This window comes from Hyaena hyaena, unplaced genomic scaffold, assembly GCF_003009895.1.
Source record: "Hyaena hyaena isolate Hyena2069 unplaced genomic scaffold, ASM300989v1 scaffold_445, whole genome shotgun sequence".
NCBI lineage: Eukaryota > Metazoa > Chordata > Mammalia > Carnivora > Hyaenidae > Hyaena > Hyaena hyaena.
This window is the reverse complement of record NW_024081077.1, coordinates 635,599-654,697: the sequence shown is the minus strand read 5'-3', so window position 1 is coordinate 654,697 and position 19,099 is coordinate 635,599. Positions and strand designations below refer to the sequence as shown.

General features: G+C 36.6%; 1 protein-coding gene across 1 annotated transcript in view; it reads right to left on the bottom strand.

The window, feature by feature from the left end:
- Nucleotides 1–19,099, bottom strand: part of NELL2 (neural EGFL like 2) — a 340,664-nt gene that overhangs the window by 241,312 nt on the left and 80,253 nt on the right. Inside the window, exons 4-8 of the mRNA XM_039253298.1 lie at nucleotides 5,954–6,127; nucleotides 5,772–5,868; nucleotides 2,569–2,641; nucleotides 2,316–2,398; nucleotides 1,184–1,312 (exon numbers count right to left, since the gene is read on the bottom strand). Of these exons, the coding sequence (XP_039109229.1) occupies nucleotides 1,184–1,312; nucleotides 2,316–2,398; nucleotides 2,569–2,641; nucleotides 5,772–5,868; nucleotides 5,954–6,127 (556 nt within the window). The remainder of the gene's footprint in view (nucleotides 1–1,183; nucleotides 1,313–2,315; nucleotides 2,399–2,568; nucleotides 2,642–5,771; nucleotides 5,869–5,953; nucleotides 6,128–19,099) is intronic.

Genomic DNA, 19,099 nt, shown 5'->3' with positions numbered 1-19,099 from the left:
CCGACAGTGAAATAGGAAGCAATGGGTCAGCCTAGTGTCTACCCAGATTACCCACTAAATGAGCACCGACACACCAGATTTCTGGAATGGCTGCTGCAGACCCACTCTCAGGACCTAGAATCTTCCCGTGGACGGTTAAGCACTACCACAAGGCAGTGCTGACAAGCACCACAAGAAGCACCACACTGCAAACAGTATGTCAGGAAATTTATTCCCAGGAGGTCATCCGGGCAGCTAGCTGTTTCTCTACTCACCTCACTGACCTCACTATACACATCTTGTGTTTTACTCAATTCAGTTTTTGTCCCCCATGTAACAAATTGGGAAGCCTTTACTGTATTTGCAAAGTGCTATAATTTGAGTAGGACCAGAATATGTTTCTGAACAGAAATTACATAATGCATGCACACACATGCACATACATAGGACTATTTCAGAGGGATCTTTGACTTTTTAACATACACAATATTCTGTTTTTGAACAAATTTGGTGAACTTGGAGAAATGTCTTTTTATAGGCTAATTCACACAGACTTCTGGCTTCTTTCCAGTAAATGACTTTTAGCAGATGAATTCAGGTGAAATTTAAAAGTTCAAAACCAAACTAGTCTTGAATTTTTCTTTGAAAATAAACCTATTTTTGAAATAATAGCACACTAAATATTTCTACTTTATTAGTATGCAATTAGAGAAATCATATTTCTTTAAATCCTCTAATTTTTATTCCACTGATTAGTAAGCTTTTAAAGATTATCTTATTTATTTAAATTCCATTAATTGTTGGCATGGCCCAATCTCGTCACAATATCTCATGCTGCATAGAATTTAGTTTTATTAAAGGCATTAATAAACACATGGGGGGGAATCCCTCAAAATGTTAAGAATAACAGATAGAATCCTTTGAGAATCACCATTACCAATCCAATCTAAATTGCTAACTTCATGTGCGTACCAATAAACTTAAACTTTATGGCATTGCTAAACCATAATCCTCTTTATAGGCTAGAAAGTGTCTTTAATAATGCAACACACAGTTCTTTAGGTTTGACCCGGTTTGCTGGCACTTTAGTGTTGTGTCTTGAGGAAATGGGTCTTGAAATTTTCATGATTACATTGTTTTAATAAATTTTTAAAGAGTCGGGGCATCTGAGTTCCCTTAGTCTGAACTCCAGCGGAAACCCTACCAGGCATGTGCAGTTCTTACAGCCGTCTGTCCAGGACTCAGATTCTCGGTAGGTGGTTCCCTTCATGGTGCAGGTCCTTTCACAATAGCACTGATCCAATCTATTCATTCGCTGCTCAGCTCGAGACAGCTGTGGCACAAAGGAGCTCATGTTGTTCACCATTCCAGCAACACAGAAATGCAAAATACATCAGGAAGCATCTCATTTTTTTTTCAGCGTATAGCAGTAATGTTAGTTGTGCCCATCTACTATTTGGCAAAAATATTTAAGCCTAAAATTTAAAAGAAAAATGTCCCCCCCCTCTTTTTCTTGTGGTAAATTTGGCTCCTGCCTTTTGGGGGAAAAACAGGCATAATTTATAGGATATGAATGAAGGCTAAGTAAAAATGGCATCATTCCCAATGCAGAAAAGCATTTTCCACTTTTAAAAATGTCTCATTTCATGAATATATTTACTCAATGAAATGAAAAAAAGAAAACAAATTTCAGAACTTATATCGTGTCAGAAACAAATCACACTACAACTTGCAGGTTCACAGTAACTACTACGCTAGATGAAACACAATCTGGTGAAATTGCAGGTAAACTTGAAACATGCACAGGACAGTGAATAATCCTACAACAGCAATACTGTGGTAGAAAGCATTTGTGAAACAATTTCTTTGCCAAAATTCTAGTGTCCATATTCTTTACAAAGCCCCCTCACCTCTGTCCTTACAAAGAAAAATTAAATAAAAATAAATAATGAAAACTAAAAAAAACAATAAATCCAAATTTTAAAAAAGACATACTACTTTCATCTACCCAAATTATGTTCTACAGTCAAGTTCAAGAAGGGAAACATTACAAGACAGACTCACCAAGATCCCTGAACATATCGTATAAATAAGCTGTAATAAGCAGTATAAAAACCAGGTAATCGGTCTCATTTCTGATTTACTGAATCATTTGCTATACAGGTGGCTAGGGTTTGAATATTTATAAGCCCTTTCTTATCTAAATACGATGCTAGCTAACAATATATTAGTATAAGAAAAGTCACAAAGGTGAACATTTGTGGTTATAAAAAACAAACTATAAAGAACCCCAAGGATTTTGAGCTCCCCACACTATATTTCTAAGTAGCTTTTACCTTGGCTGATGTTTTGGCTAAAATGTCCTGCAGCTCCATGATTTTCTGCACAAGCCCATGGAAGTCATTGCAGGTTGGACAGGCTGGAATTACAAACACTACATTGGTCAAGTTGTATTTATAAGGAGGTCAATCTAGTTAAGCCTATGCTGACAACTAATATAATGGAACTCCAATTTCAAACTGACATTCTGGACAAAATTAAGCAAGAAGCACACTTTTCATCACACAGTGCAAGAACTAATGGACTTACTGCGATTAAGATCGGGGCACTGAGCGATAAATCCTTGGGGCATGACAAGTAATTGCACATCTTGCATTATACCCTGTGTGCGAAAAATTTTTAAAAAGACATATTACTTTCATCTACCCAAATTATGTTTTACAGTCAAGTTCATGAAGGAAAACATTACAAGATAGATTCGCCAAGATCCCTGAACAAAATCTTTTTGAATACATTACTTCTACTCCAAACCAAAGGGAAAGAAATACATCAGGCAAAATAGATGATTATCCACGTATTCTCCTATTGATAATATTTTTAAAGCCTTAAGATTAAATGTCAAGATATAATTAAGAGGGAATAGTCATGTTGTTTTGAGAAGTTATTTTTAGCCACTGGAGAAAGGCTTGAAAATGACCTTTAAAAACTAACCCGAAAAATCACTTCTGGTTTCAGCAACAGTGAAACAGAAAGCAATTTTAAATTAACTGCAATCATCAAAAAAGAAGAGACAGAAAAACTGAGTCGTAAGAGCAATGCTCATTTGAGCATTTCTCCTTTTTCAGTTGGATCATTCTGAACTAATTTTTCAATTTATTGTTTTAATTTTTAAAAAATGTTTTTATTTATTTATTTTGAGAGAGAGGAAGGGGCGGAGAAAGAAGTAGAGAGAATCCCAAGCAGGCTCTGCAATGATATGGGGTTCAATCTCACAAACCATGAGATCATTACCTGAGCCCAAATCAAGTGTTAGACGCTTAACTAACTGAGCCACCCAGGTGCCCCCACTAATTTCTCAATTTATAAAGGACAATAGATTCATTATACAGCTGCAGCAAGACTTAGCAAGAAGTCCTTAAAAGTACAGAAAGTTTAGCATGAAATTTTTAAAAAATTCCAGCTGGAAAATAACCCATTTTACATGGAGGGCCACATCACATGTTTACAGGTAGAATTTACATTTATCCTTAGTCACTGAGGCTGGATTAGCTTCCACCTTCCTGGGCTCTTAAAGCAAAGGTCAACGGTAGCTCAAAAATGACCTCATCAGACATACTCCTTTCACCTACACCCCTCTTTTCTTTCATCAACTTTATATATATTTTCAATTGATATTTTGTCTTAGTCCTTTGAAAAATGCAAACAGAATGTTTTTTTTTTTTAATATTTTTTAATGTTTATTATTGAGAGACAGAGTTAGAGCACAAGCATGGGTGGGGCAGAGAGAGAGGGAGACACAGAATCTGAAGCAGGCCCCAGGCTCTGAGCTCATCAGCACAGAGCCTGATGTGGGGCTTGAACTCACGAACCGGGAGATCATGACCTGAGCTGAAGTCAGCCTCCCAACCGACTGAACCAGCCAGGTGTCCCTGCAAACAGAATGTTTAATGACAGGGTGACAGTACCAACATATTCTTAAGATAATTTTTAATGTACCTACAAAATATACTAAATACTGGCTTATATCTCCTACATGCTTAAACTAATTAATAGCATAGTATAAGAAGATTGCCAATGTGAATGATAGATATTTTAGTATAGTCTGTGGAATTGCTGGATCTGTTGTTTGCTCGGAGTTTGGATTAAAGAGGCAACTTCTACACAAGCTGCCATCACTTGGAAACAGCAAAATGAAAACAATGCTACCATGTACAGTTACATAGTCTGTGCACCATAAAACTCCACTGGACACAATTCAGTCTACAATAAAAATTATAACCCTTAGAATAGTACACATAATTGATGTGTGAAAAGGATTCTGAGGCCGCATCCAGACTCCATGGGAAAGACCATAATGATTAAATACAGGCGAGACTTGGCATCTATAGATTTGTCATCTCTAATATGGGAAAGAGGCATACACTTTCTGGATCCATAAGCATGGACTCAATTCTTTATGACTGACTTTGGGGAAGTCACTTAACCCACCCTAAACAAGTCTGTGCACATGTAAAAGAGAGAAGAAAAAAGAGCCTACATTAAGGCCAGTAAGACTAAGATTCAAAAATAATATATACAAGGCACCTGGTTTCCAGGTAACTAACCGTGTGAGTAAGTTTTAAAAACACCTTCCCAGGATTACAAACCTTACTTAGAACAGTTTTAAAATTACTGGTACCTATTCCACCCAGAAATCCAGGAGTTGGACACAGAATCTATTATTCTTCAGTTAACAACCATTGCTGAGCCATTTCTATATTATAGGCGCCATCATAGTCCCTCAGGGAAAATGATTACACGATGGGCTTGTAGTCAAGTAATTTTCTGGACTTTATTTCTTTATCCTCATGATAAAGAAATTTAAATTGGATGCCTTTTAGACAATCTAAAACGATGAAATTCTATGGAGTATGTCTCTAAGTAGACACTAAAAAAAAGATACAAATTATGACTGCTTTCTAGTTTTGACAGATTTGTGCCTATATATATATACCCATTTCAGTTTCTGAATACAGAAAGACCATGAACAGTGAATATTGAAAGTTTTCAACTCGGGGCGCCTGGGTGGCTTAGTCGGTTAAGCGTCCGACTTTTGCTTAGGTCATGATCTCGTGGTTCATGGGTTCGAGCCAGGAGTCGGGCTCTGTGCTGACTGCCAGCTCAGAGCCTGGAGCCTGTTTCGGTCTGTGACTCCCTCTCTCTCTGACCCTCCCCTGCTCACGCTGTGTCTCTCTCTCTCTCCTAGAATTAAATAAAACATAAAAAAAAAAAAAGTTTTCAACTCTGTATTATTAACATTGGTAAAAGTATGATCAAAGGTTATGTTTCAATGGTAGATAGTTTGTATATTAACATCTTATGTTTTTATTACTTTGAATGCCTAATCTCAATAATGATGTTAATTTCCTGATTGCAAATTTGTGATCATCTCTGTCATGTCTAAAGATCAAATTTATTCAGGAAAAAAGAGAAAATAGTGTAGATGCCAGCCATGGCATCTGTAGAGACCACATGGGGAAGAGCCTGGACTCCCACCCTCATCTGGCAGTAACAATGCATACTGCCCCCTTTTCATCACTAGAATAAATAAATAGAATAGAATAAATAAATAGAGTTTATTCTAGAATAGAATAGAATAAGTAAAATGAGTATCAAAAATAGACACAAACAAAAAATATATATACAAATCAAATTATTTTGTTTCACACCATAGAGAGCAAAACATAATTTTCCAAACTAATTAGAAAGCATTTATATTTACATATTATAATCCTCCCTTAGCCAAAAAATACCTTAAAATATCCATGTGCATTATTTCTCTGTCCCAGCCAAAATGCTGTGCCCAGAGGCAAGTCTGTGGAGGGCCTTTCCACCACTCTTTCATATATTCTGCAAAAAGGAAACATTACATAATGTGAGTGAACAGTCATTTCACAGACTCTTCCACTCCCTACACCGAGAACACTTCACTTACTTATTGCAGTCAATGTGTAAAACCAAATGTGAAGCACTGATGGCTAAGGAGAGCTTGTGCCACTTATCATCAGCCAAAATGTAAGGAAATACTTCTGTGTGAGGGTGGTGACTGGCTGAGCGGTAGTGCAGTCTGACTTCATTCCGATGGCCACTGCTCTCCAATTCCAGGTACCTGCATAGAGAAGAAGAGCCATAGAGGACACATTGAAAATGAAGTTCAAAAATTATTGACATGACCTCCATCTGCAGAAAGATGGAGTATATATGATTTCATACTCCTCCCATTGAGTACAGCTAAACATTATATTATAAAACAAACACAAGAAGAATCTAAAAAATGGAATAGGGAAAGAAAATCAGTGAGGGACCTCAGGACTCAAAGTGGTGGTTTCCTAGGTTTTATTTTTGCTTCATATCCCCAGGCTTCGAGCTAAAGAAGCCAGCAACTTGGAAATACTAAGTGATGCAGACCACCTCCTCCCAAAATATATATGTATATACATACACAAACATATATATATTTATACATATATACATACACATACACACACACACCACACACACACACACACACACACACACACATATATATTCCAACAAAAACTTCTGTATCTAACCAAGTACCAGGGAAGGGGAAGGCTAGAAAGAGAAAAACTTTTAGAAAATAATCACTCTATTCCAGACAAACACCACAGAAAACAACTATGGCCCTATCCCCAACCAGGCCAGTAAAGGTTAGTGGTGAGCCTAGATTTCCACCTTCTTGAGGCAGAAATTAGGTACCCAAAACCTCTACTAGGGTGGTGACAGAAAAGTCAAGTAGAGAACCAAGACTTAGACCCAGCCAACCAGTAATGAGAATGCCCAACCATGGCATCTGTAGAGGCCACATGGGGAAGAGCCTGGACTTCCACCCTCATCTGGCAGTAACAAAGCATACTGCCCCTTTTTCACTAGAATTGTCAGACAGACGTAGCAGAGAGTCAGAACTTTTACCCTCACCCAGCAGTAGTGGGACCACCCCACCCACAGTGATAATAGAGACCACGTTGGGAGTTGGAACTTCCACCCCCATCCAGAAATTATACAAGCTCCCCCTCAGTTCTCAATAAAAGACCAAATGGGGAAACCTCCTCCACCTGGAAGTAACAAGATGACACTTTCCCATCTCCTACCAGACCAATGTCACAGAAAACTAGCTAAAACAGGCAATTCAAATAAGATACAAGTCTCAGAACTTATACAAAATGCTTAGTTGTCAAATGAAAATCATTTGCTATACCAAAAACCAAGAAGGTCTCCAATTTTTTTAAATTTTTTATGTTTATTTATTTTTGAGAGAAGAGACAGACTGCGAGTGGGGGAGGAGCAAAGGGAGAGAGAGAGACCCAGAACACAGGGCTCAAACCCACAAACCACAAGATCATGACCTGAGCCAAAGTCAGACACCTAACTGACTGAGCCACCCAGATACCCATAGAAGAGCTCCAATTTAATGAAAAAAAGACAGTCAAAAAATATCAACACCATAATTATAGCAATGTTAGAAATGCCTACCAAAGATTTTGAAGACACTTTGATAAAAATAAGTACTTATAAACATAATTGGACAAACTTGAAACAAATGAAAAAACAGAAAGCCTCATCAAACAAATAGAAGAACAAAATAAATATATAAAAAAGAAACAAATGGAAGTTTTAGAACTGAAAAATACAACTAGAATAAAAATCTCAACAGATGGGCTAAACAATTGAAAGAAGGGGACTAAGAAAAGAATTAGCTAAATGAAGATAGAACAAAAATAATTCAATCAGAATAGAGAAAAAAAAAAAAAGACTGAAAATAAAATGAACAGTCTCAGAGACCTGAATGACTATAACAAAAGATCTAACATTCATGTAAGTAGAGTCCATAAAAGAGGAAAAAGAGGGTAGACTGAAAAGGTACTACACAAAATCATGACTGAAAACTTCCCAAACTTGAGAAGAGTCATAAGCTCACAGATTCAAGATTCTAAGAAACCCCCAAACAAGATGAATTAATATAAATACTCATTACCATTAAACTCCTGGAAAAACAAAAAGAAAAAGTACTGAAAGCAGCCAGAAAAAAACTGATGAGTTGTCAATAGGGAAAAACAATTAAAGTGGTAGTGGATTCCTCAGCAGAAACAATGGAAGCCGGAAGAAAGTGCACAATAGTTTTCATGTGATGAAAGAAAAAGCTCTCAGCCCAGAATCTTATACCCACCAAAAACATCTTTCAGAAATGGAAGAAATCAAGACATTCTCAAATGAAGGAAAGCTAAGATACTTTGAATCAAGTTTTAAACTTAGATATGTCATGTTTAAGATACTCAACGAACACAGAAGAGGACACATAGAACCCTGAGATCTGCGAAGTCTGACGTGGAGAGGAATTGGGAAATCATAGGCGTACAGATTACCTTGAAAGTCATAAAAGCATAGCCATGAAGAAAGCTTGAACATTTTGAGGAGGAACCAGCAAAGTAAACCAATAAGGGTAGCTAATAAGATTAAAGGAGCTACAAATGAGACTGGTGATTTAAAGGCCGAGTGACAAAGAAGCCACCTCAAGAAGAATTGGTAATCAACTGTATCAAATGCTGCCAAGAGGGCCAGGAAGATAAAGTCTTAACCACTGGATTTAGCAAAACAGAGGTCTTTGACAACCCTAAAATTATTTCAGAAAACCACATAGGGAAGAAAGTCGGCTTGAGGTAGGCTCAAGAAAGAATGGGGACACAGAAATAAGAGGCAAACGTAGACATTTTGGAAAAATGGGAAGGTGGCTGTGGAAAAACATGTGGTCAAAGATCTGTCTTTAATTGGTAAGAAATACTACTCATGTTTGTATGTTCCTGGGAATAATCTTGTAGAAGAAGGAAATTAGCTATAATTGGAAGAGAAAATAAACAGAAACTAAAAACAAAACACAGATTAACTACTTAACTATAAAAAAATAAGAATTCCTCAACAGAAGAGATATGATAAATAAAATCTGGTAATAAATTACATTCTGTAAGACAAGAATGTAGAGAAATAAGCAGGCTAATACACTATTAACGCAAAATAAATTGACACAGACTTCTTGAAGGGCAGTTTGGTAACACTATCAACACATTAAATGTGGATACCCTTTAAATCAGTAATTCCAAATCCAGAAATCAATCCTGCAAAATAACAGCACAAATTATCTATGATACACGCAGAAGGTGCTCACTGCAGATTTATTTAAAATAGTAAAAATGTGATAGAATGCCAACTATCCACTCATAGAGCAGTTATGAGACATCCATACCCTGGAAGAGTCTACACAAGAATGAAGTTCAAACATAGAACAATGCATAGTTTACTATTAATAAACAAACAAAAAACTACAGAAACCCATTTTGTTTGACAAAACTGTGTGTGTGTGTGTGTGTGTGTGTGTGTGTGTGTGTGTTTAGAGGGAAAAAAAAGATCAAGAAGGACGCACGCCAAAATGTTAACACTAGTTACCAAAGGGAAGTACAATGAATTAGGAGATGTGAAGAACCTTCTCACGTATTTTTATATCCCTGAATTTTTTTCACTAATTAGATATTACTTCTTTAATGTTTTCACATAAAAGCTCTATTTTAAGACAAAAAAATAAACTATAGTCAAGAATATAAACCATGCTTAGAATGTATCAAGAATAAATAAATCTCCAACTTGTGCGGCTTTTTATACAGAAGACACCAACCAGAGACTCCTCTCTATATTATTTGATAACAAGTATTCATTATCTAATCAATTAAACTGGTAAATTCTATAATGATAGAGAGGTGTTTGCACTGTTTGCTAAATACCATCAGCAAATGCACTGCCCTATCGCTCTACACCTGTTAGTTCTTAACCCACTGAGGAAAGAACCCTACAAGCTGAGGTCAGGCATCCTCTAGATACTATTAGAAATGTCACCTACAATGGGTTCCTTAACTCGAGGCACTAAAAGTAGCCTTTAATAACCATGAGGCTGACACTATCCCCTACAAACAAGAACCCTGGAGAAGTTAAATATTTTACCATAAGTTACATTTTCATTATCATCCCTCATTCAATTTTTTTAAAAAATGAAATAAACACACAACACACACACACAAATTTCAGTGAAGAGAAAAAATAAATAATGATGTAAAACACCAAGAAGTGTCAGTATATGGATAGTAGTCAATAAATATTAGCTCTCATTAAAAGAAAGGAAAACAGGTTGAAAGAAGTTAATCCAAATCTTTAAAACAAGTCACTATTAAAATATACAAAACCATATGAAGATGTGAAGTTGCATGAAAATATGATTATTGTAGAGTTATAAGTTACAAAGCATCTTAATGAACACTGGGCATATTTTAATGAATCATTTTTCTAATAACAGCCATATTTATTTCCAGAAGTCCACTGTCTCCCACTGGGTGGTGTCTGGGTGGGAAGCAGACCTGGCTGGCCTCCCCTTCGCTTGGGTCCCCTCCCCAAGGCTCAGCAGAACACAGTGGTTAAACACCTTGGCCCTACAGCCTAAGGAGTCACATTCCAGTACCCCTCTCAGCAATGGAAGCTACTCTACCTCTCTGTACCTCACTGATTACTCAACTATAAAGCATGGAGGGATGCCTGGCTGGCTCAGTTGGTGAAGCATGGCTCAGGTCATGATCTCATGGTTCGTGGGTTCGAGCCCCACATCAGGCTCTGGGATTCTCTCTCTGTCTCCCTCTCTTCCTGCCCCTCCCCCACCTGTGCTCTCTCTCAAAATAAATAAATACACTTTTAAAAAACAAACTACCAAGCAGGGATTTGAACCAGTCTCAATGGACATCTGTAAGGATTTGAATGAGTTAATTTAAGAAAGCACTCAGAATATTACTCAGTACACACAAAATACTCAATAAAGGTATACATGTTAGTTATCTCTTTCAACTCAAAAAGCAAAGGTGTCAAATCTTCCCTCTTCTTTCCCAGAGTGCAGCCAGGGATGGACTGATGTCACACCCTAGCAATCAGGCACTCTTTCTTGAGATTCCTGATGCAGCACAGCAAGGAGCAGAGTGAGAAGGCACCCACTTTGCGCTAAGGCAGCAGTATCCTGGTCAGTTCTGTTCCAGTCACTGTGCAACTTGCTTCCTGTTCTCTGGCCCACCAGAGTGCCTCTGGTTATCACTTGTTCCAAATTCCAATGCCCCAGGCTCCCATCAGTTCCTTAAGCCTGCCCTCCCACCCACCGCCTCCAATGTCCCCTTACAGCTAAGAACCTTAACTGATATAATTGTGACCATGGAAAAAAACAGAATTAGAATAAAATGTATCAACATCTTTAAAGCAATCATTGAGTGATAGAACCCTGAGTGATTTTTAACCTTCTTTTTATTGTCTTGTTTTCCCCTTTATGTTCAATGAGCATTGATTACCTTAAATTAAAAATCACATTTTAAATCCTGAGATGATAATTTGTTACACCTGAACACATCATATCTCCCTGATTTGTTACCCATAATTTTGTGAAGTAACTAAAATCGGAAATAAAGTTCACCCTTTATAATAATTTATGCCCTTGTTATTCAAATATCCTTTGCATTGGCATAAATATAAACTAATTTAAGATTAGGCTTCAGAGAAATAGGCAACAGTGGCAGAACATCATTCATTTTAACAACCTCCCTTATAACTGATGATCAAGGGATGAAAATAAGGTCACGTCTCATCTGACAAAAAGGTTGCACACAACCTGAAATGAGAATTTTTCCATGGCCTTAAATTAAGCTCAAATAGAAGAATGATCAGATCATCTCAGTACAGGTCTGCCTCAACTTGCAAAAGGATTATGTCCTGATAAACCCATCATAAGTTGAAAAGGCATTTAATACACCCACCTCACAGTGCATCATAGCTTAGCCTAGCCTCCCTGAAACGTGCTCAGAACACTTCTATCAGCTTATGGTTGGGCAAAATCATCGAACACAAAGCCCGTTTCATAATAAAGTGTTGAATATCTCACACAATTACTGAATACTGTACTGACAGCAAAAACCAGAACAGTTGTACGGGTATAGAATAATTTTAAGTGGGTGGGTTGTTTACCCCTGTGATTGCATGACAGACTGGGAGCTTTGGCTCACTACCACTGCCCAGGATCATGAGAGAAAATCATGTCACATACCAGGAGCCTGAGAAAAGATCAAAATTACAAACCTGAAGCACAGTTTCTACTGAATGTACAGCACTTTCTCACCACTATAAAATCAAAATGTTGTAAGTCAAACCATCCTAAGTATAGGACTGCCTGTATATCAAGCTAGAAGCCATTTGTTAGTAAAGTCACCTGGTGAAAAGCTACATGCACTTCTAGTGCAAATATATCATTAGTGTAGCTCACAGAAGACACACTTACAAAGGAGTTTATATGTACAGGCTCTGGAATGGAAAACCCAGCTCAGCTTCTCACTACTGCCTATGACACAACTTCTTGCTGCCTCTGTTTCCTCATCTGTAAAATGAGGACTCACTGTGATAATCCATAGAAAGCAGGGCATCTGAAACATAGTAATCATGCAATAAATTGTAACTATTTTATCATCTGTAATACCTAAGTCCGATCAGTCACCATTTATAAAGCCCAGCTTCTGAATACCAATTCTGTGAATCACAAGCAATTTGAACACATCTTTCTCAAGTGAAAGAATGCAGAAACCAGGCGAAAGAAGTTACAGGCAAAAACAGAAGATTAATCCACTCATTGAGACTGGTTGACAGCACTGGTATCATAAGGGCTCTTGAATAAACAACAAAATATGAGAAATGGAGTGCAGTGGTAGGGCCAGAATTATGAAGCTCAGCAGCTTGCCCATTTGTTATACAAAATTGACTACATCTTGCACTTCCATTGATTCCCTCAGATGATGAAGGAGATGGAAAGTGGGGGGAAAAGCATATTTTTTGGCATCCTTCATTAGAACCATATTGATTCTATTTTTGTTAGTTACCTTGTTTTCAAAAGCATTTGGTGATCGGGGCAAGGCAGTATGATGTGGTCATTTAAGAGGCCTCAGAGTTTTACTCTTGTGTTCACTATGATGGTCAAGTGAAAGAAACCTCTCTAAGTGTCAGTTTCCTCTCCAATCAAATAGAGAGAAAAAGAGTTTTAAGCTTATATGGTCATTTTCAGAACTCAACAAAGTTAGAGATGTTAAGTGCTTACTCTGCACCGTTCTTGACAAAGAGTGGGCACGCCATACATGTCATGATTAAGATTTACATTTCCTTTCACATAATATTTAAACGTCACTAAATTTTCAGGGTAGATTTGAACTTAAACAAGCATGAATCTCAGACAGAAAGTATTTCAGTGAGAATCTACCCAGTTAACAATGCTTAGAGTCTCAAATATGCTACTCCCATTAAATGCTCACCCAGGTTGAATAAATCCAAAGACCAATAATTCATGATTTACTGAGGCCTGTCATTCCATTTTTATGAAACAAAGACCCTCCTTACAGTGAAGCATAAAGGGAAGATGATTTTTAAACTACAATTTATTAATGCAAATAATAGAGCAAATATTTACTATGGGCACAGAGTATATTGCAGTGACCAAGGCCAAATAGCACTAAAGCTTACAGAGTCTAAATAATAAACATATTATTAAGGGAAAGTTAAACTTAGCCATTTCAAAACTAGCAATAATTTTACAATAAAAGTCTTGCTGGAAAGAGAAGAATGTAGCCATATCAGTGAGGAAAACAAAGCTTCTTCATGAATAATATACCAGAAGCCAAAATTATATAACCAAGGGGAAATATCAGTAGAAAATGGAATTAATTCATGACTGAAGCTCTGACATCCAACATGGTGGCTTGAATAAAACCCTCTCCATCTTACTAGTCTATACAACTGAGTTTACAATAAAATAAAAGGAAAAATCAGCCATTTAAGAAATTAAGGTAATTTATTATTATTGATGCTGAGGCCAGCAAGACACAAAGAAATTCTGAGAAACAACACAATACTTTGAGCCATGATCCTGGAAGGGAGCCTCCTCCTTCACTAAATCCTCTTTAGTGGCCTTGGATGTATTTTTAAAATATCAATTTGAGGCAGGTCTTATATAAAGATAAGAAAGAACAGATACAATAAAGCACTAACAGTAAGTGGGTATTCCACAGCACAAGGATACCCACGAGAGTCACGCAGTTTGAAAGAAACTACTGGATAAAAGGCAGCTCCTACTTAATGCTAGGCTATCATTTTCTCAGCGCTCTTAGCTGTGACTGAGACCATGCAGGTAGAAGTTAGAGCAAGACTGGAAAGAAAGGGTTCAAGGAAGTAGAAGACTCAAAGGAAGTGAGCCTTGCCTATTTTATCAAGAATGAACACAAGAACACACTGTCCTAAGGTTGAGGAAGACTCTCTGGGGAATATGGACTTCTCTGATGACCTGAAAATGCATACACAAAAATGTGTACAAACTCGGCTTGCAGATTCTACAAGGGATTCACAGATCCCAAGAAATCCATTCATGGACTCCAGGCTAACTATTTCTCCATTATAAGAAGACCAAGCAGAATTGGTTACTTGCAAAAACCTGACAGTGTGGTTTTATATACATATATATATAATTTTTCTGATATAAAATAATAGGTTATAATTAGACAAAAATTCAGAAAATATACAAAAGCATGAAAAATAAAATTAAGATCACTAACGGTCCTGCTGAAAAGAGATGATTAGTATTAACAGTTTTCCCAATATGACTCAGTCCTCTTCTCTTAACCATACACTCAGAACATCTTTCCATGTCAAGTAAATCCATGTCCTTTTTATTATATGCTTTTTTATAGTATAACTGTGCCATAACTTATTTAACATCGAATTTCCTATGACTATTTCCAGTTTTTCATTCCTAATAAAAATTTTTCAATACATGTCAAAACTATACTTCAAAAAATATTTCAATACATATTACTTTGTGCACCTGCACAATTAACTTCTTGGAATAAATAACTATGGATGAAATTTCTGGTTCAAATGTTATATATATTTCAGAGATTTGTTATATTCACTCATTCATTCACTCATTTATTTGTTCAACAAGTATTTTTTGAACAGCAAATGATGCCTAAAAAGGAGGAAATATTAAAGATTAAAGCAGAAAGAAATGATACAGAAACTATAAAAAACAGTAGAACATATCATAGAGACCAGGAGCTGGTTCTTTGAAAAAATTAATAAAATTGATAAGCCTCTAGCCAGACTTATCAAAAAGAGAAGGACCTAAATAAATAAGATTATAAATAAGGAAGGAGAAATACAAACAATTATAAGGAAAACTATATGCCCTGTCTTGTTCCTGACTGTGGAGGAAAAGCGTTCAGTTTGTCCCCATGTAGGATGATATTAGCAGCAGGTTTTTCATATATGGCCTATACTATGGTGGGGTATGTTCTCTTTAAACCTATTTTGTTGAGGGTTTTTGTCATGAATGGATGTTGTACTTTGTCAAATGCTTGTTTGCATCTACTGAAATGATTATATGGTTCTTATCTTTTCTTTTATTAATGTGGTGTATTGTGTTGATTGATTTGTGAATACTGAACAACCCTTGCATCCCAAGAATAAATCCCACTTGATCATGCCACTTTTAATCAACATAATACAGCAATCAGAAGTCCTAGCCACAGCAATCAGAAAACCAAAAGAAATAAAGGCATCCAAATCAAGAAAGAAGTAAAACTTTCACTACATACAAATGACATGATGTTATATATAGAAAACTTGAAACACTCCACCAAAAAACTGCTGGAACTGATTAATGAATTCAGTAAAGCCATAGGATACAAAGTCAACATACAGAAACGTACCACATTTTTACATAGAACAATGTAGCAGCATAAAGAGAAATTAAGGAATCAACCCCATTTACAATTTACACCCAAAAGAGTAAGTTACATAGAAATAAAATTAACCAAAGAGGTGAAAGACTTGTACTCCAAAAACTATAAAACACAGACAAAAGAAATTGAAGATCACATAAAGAAATGTTAGGATATTACATGCTCATGGATTTAGGAACAAATACTGTTAAAATATCTACACTACCCAAAGCAATCTACACAATTCAGTGCAAATTCAATTGCATTCAATGCAATCCCTTTCAAAATACCAGCGTTGTTCACAGAGCTAGAACATACAATCCTAAAATTTGTCTGGAACCACAAAAGACCTCAGAAAGCCAAAGCAATCTTAAAAAAGAAAAACAAAGCTGAAGGCATCACAATTTCAGACGTCAAGTTATATTACAAGTTGTAGTGATCAAAACAGTGGGGTACTGACACAAAAACAGGCACAGAGATCAAAGGAACAGAATAGAAAACCCAGAAATGAACCTACAATTACATGGTCAATTAATCTTCAACAAAGCAGGAAAGACTATCCAATGAGAAAATAAATAAATGTCTCTTCAACAAATGATGTTGGAAAAATTGGACATCAACATAAAGAATGAAATTGGACCGTTTCTTACACTACAAATTCAAAATGGATGTGAGACCTGAAACTATAAAAATCCTAGAAGACAACACAGGTAGTAACTTCTCTGACATAGTCATAGCAACCCCTTTCTAAATATTCCCCTCAGGCAACAGAAATAAAAGCAAAAGTAAACTACTGCAACTATATCAAAATAAACACCTTCTGCACAGTGAAGGAAACAATCAACAAAACTAAAAGGCAGCCTATGGAATAGGAGAAGATATTTGCAAATGACACATCTGATAAAGGGTTAGTATCCAAAATATATAAAGAACTTATAAAAGTAAATACCCCAAAAACGAATAATCCAATTAAAAAATTGGATTTAAAAAATGACATAATCCAATTTATGTCAGAAGACATAATAGACATTTTTTCCAAAGAAGACATACAAATGGCCAAAAAACACATGAAAAGATGCTCAACATCACTCATCATCAGGGAAATGCAAATAAAACACACAATAAAATATCACCTCATACCTGTCAGAATGGCTAAAATCAACAACACAAGAAAACAACAGGTATTGGTGAGGATGTGGAGAAAAAGGAACACTCTTGCACCGTTGGTGAGAATGTAAATTGGTATAGCTACTGTGGAAAACAGTATGGAGGTTCCTGAAAAAATTAAGAATAAAAATACTGTATGATCCAAAAATTCCACTAGTGGGTATTTACCCAAAGAAAATGAAAACATTAATTTGAAAAGATATATTCACCTCTATGTTAATTGCAGCACTATTTACAAGAGGCAAATTATGGAAGTAGCTCAAGTGTCCATTGAAAAATGAATGAATAAAGAAGAGGTGGTGCGCGCGCGCGCGCGCGCACACACACACACACACACACACACACACACTGGAATATTACAAAGCCATAAAAAATGAGATCTTGCCATTTGAGACTACAGATGGTATTAGGTTAGATGAAATAAATCAGATAAAAATAAATACCATATGATGTCACTTATATATGGAATCAAAACAAATGAATGAACAAACAAAAAAACTGAAACAGACCCATACACAGAGAATAAACTGACGGTTGCCAGAGGGAAAGGGGTAGAGGGATGGGTAAAATGGATGAAAGGGAAGAGGAGGTACAGGTTTCCAGTTATAGAATGAATAAGACACAGGAATGAAAGGCACAGCATAGGGGGCGTAGTTAGTAGTACTGTAATAGCATTGCACAGTTCCAGATCGTAGCTACACTTGTGGTGAGTATAGCATGACATATAGACCTGTGAAAGACTATGTTGCACACCAGAAACTAATGCGAATTATGTGTCAACTATACATCAATTTAAAACTAAAAGGCATATAAAGCATGACTATTATTCTCCACTGAGTTACTGCAGTTCTCTACAGAGAAAAAGTGAAGTGAATTATCACTGAATCTGTGAAACCACCTGTGACAGATGTTATTGGTCAAATCAAGTTCAAAAAATATAGAAATTATATTTTATACCTCCGATTTTCATAACACCTTCAATCTGATATGAAAGGACCAAAAAATAGGCATAGGTAGAGCACTGTTCATACGGAAATCAATGCTCATTGAGGAATCATGAAATTAATTAATCATTCATACTATACACTTACTTTCACTTGAAAATGTGGTAAATATGTCACTTTTTAATTTCCGATTTGGTTACTAAAATCAAGCTCTCCTGTGAAAAAAATAAAACTCACCCTTTCTGGCTATTTTTACCTGTTCAAATGGCTTAAGCCACCTCTGCTTGAAAGAAAGAACCTAGTGATCTCTTAAAATCCAGTCTCTACATAAATGAAATATTATCGTGGTTTTAGATTCATTGAGATCGTGTGTGTGTGTTCCCAGGAGAATATACATGTTTCCCTCGATTTCGTGACACGGTGACTTAACAAGTATAATGAGGTGTGCAAGCAATTGCACTATTTCAAAGAACACACAACAATTTTTTTTTTTACAAATAGTTTATTGTCAAATTAGTTTCCGCATAACACTCAGTGCTCATCCCCACAAGTGTCCTCCTCCATGCCCATCCCTCCTCCCCCCCACATCCATCAGTCCTCAGTTTTTGTCAGCATTCAAGAGTCTCTCATGGTTTGCCTCTCTCCCTTTCCCCCACCATTTCCTCCCTTCTTCTCCCCCTTGTTCCTCCGTCAAGTTCCTCCTAATCCTCCTATACGTGCACACATATGATATTTGTCCTTCTCTGCCTGACTTATTTCGCTCAGCATAACACCCTCAAGTTCCATCCATGTTGCTACACATGGCCAGATTGCATTCTTTCTCATTGCCATGTAGTATTCCATGGTATAGCTAAACCACATCTTCTTGATCCATTCATCTGTTGATGGACACTTAGGCTCTTTCCATGTTTTAGCTATTGTGGAGAGTGCTGCTATGAACATTGGGGTACATGTGCTCCTATGCATCAGCATTTCTGTATCCCTTGGGTAATTTCCTAGCAGTGCTATTGCTGGGTCATAGGGGAGTTCTATTGTTAGTTTCCTGAGGAACCTCCACACTGTTTTCCAGAGGGGCTGTACCAGTAACAAACAATATTTTTGGAAGAAAATTATATTCCCAAATTGGTA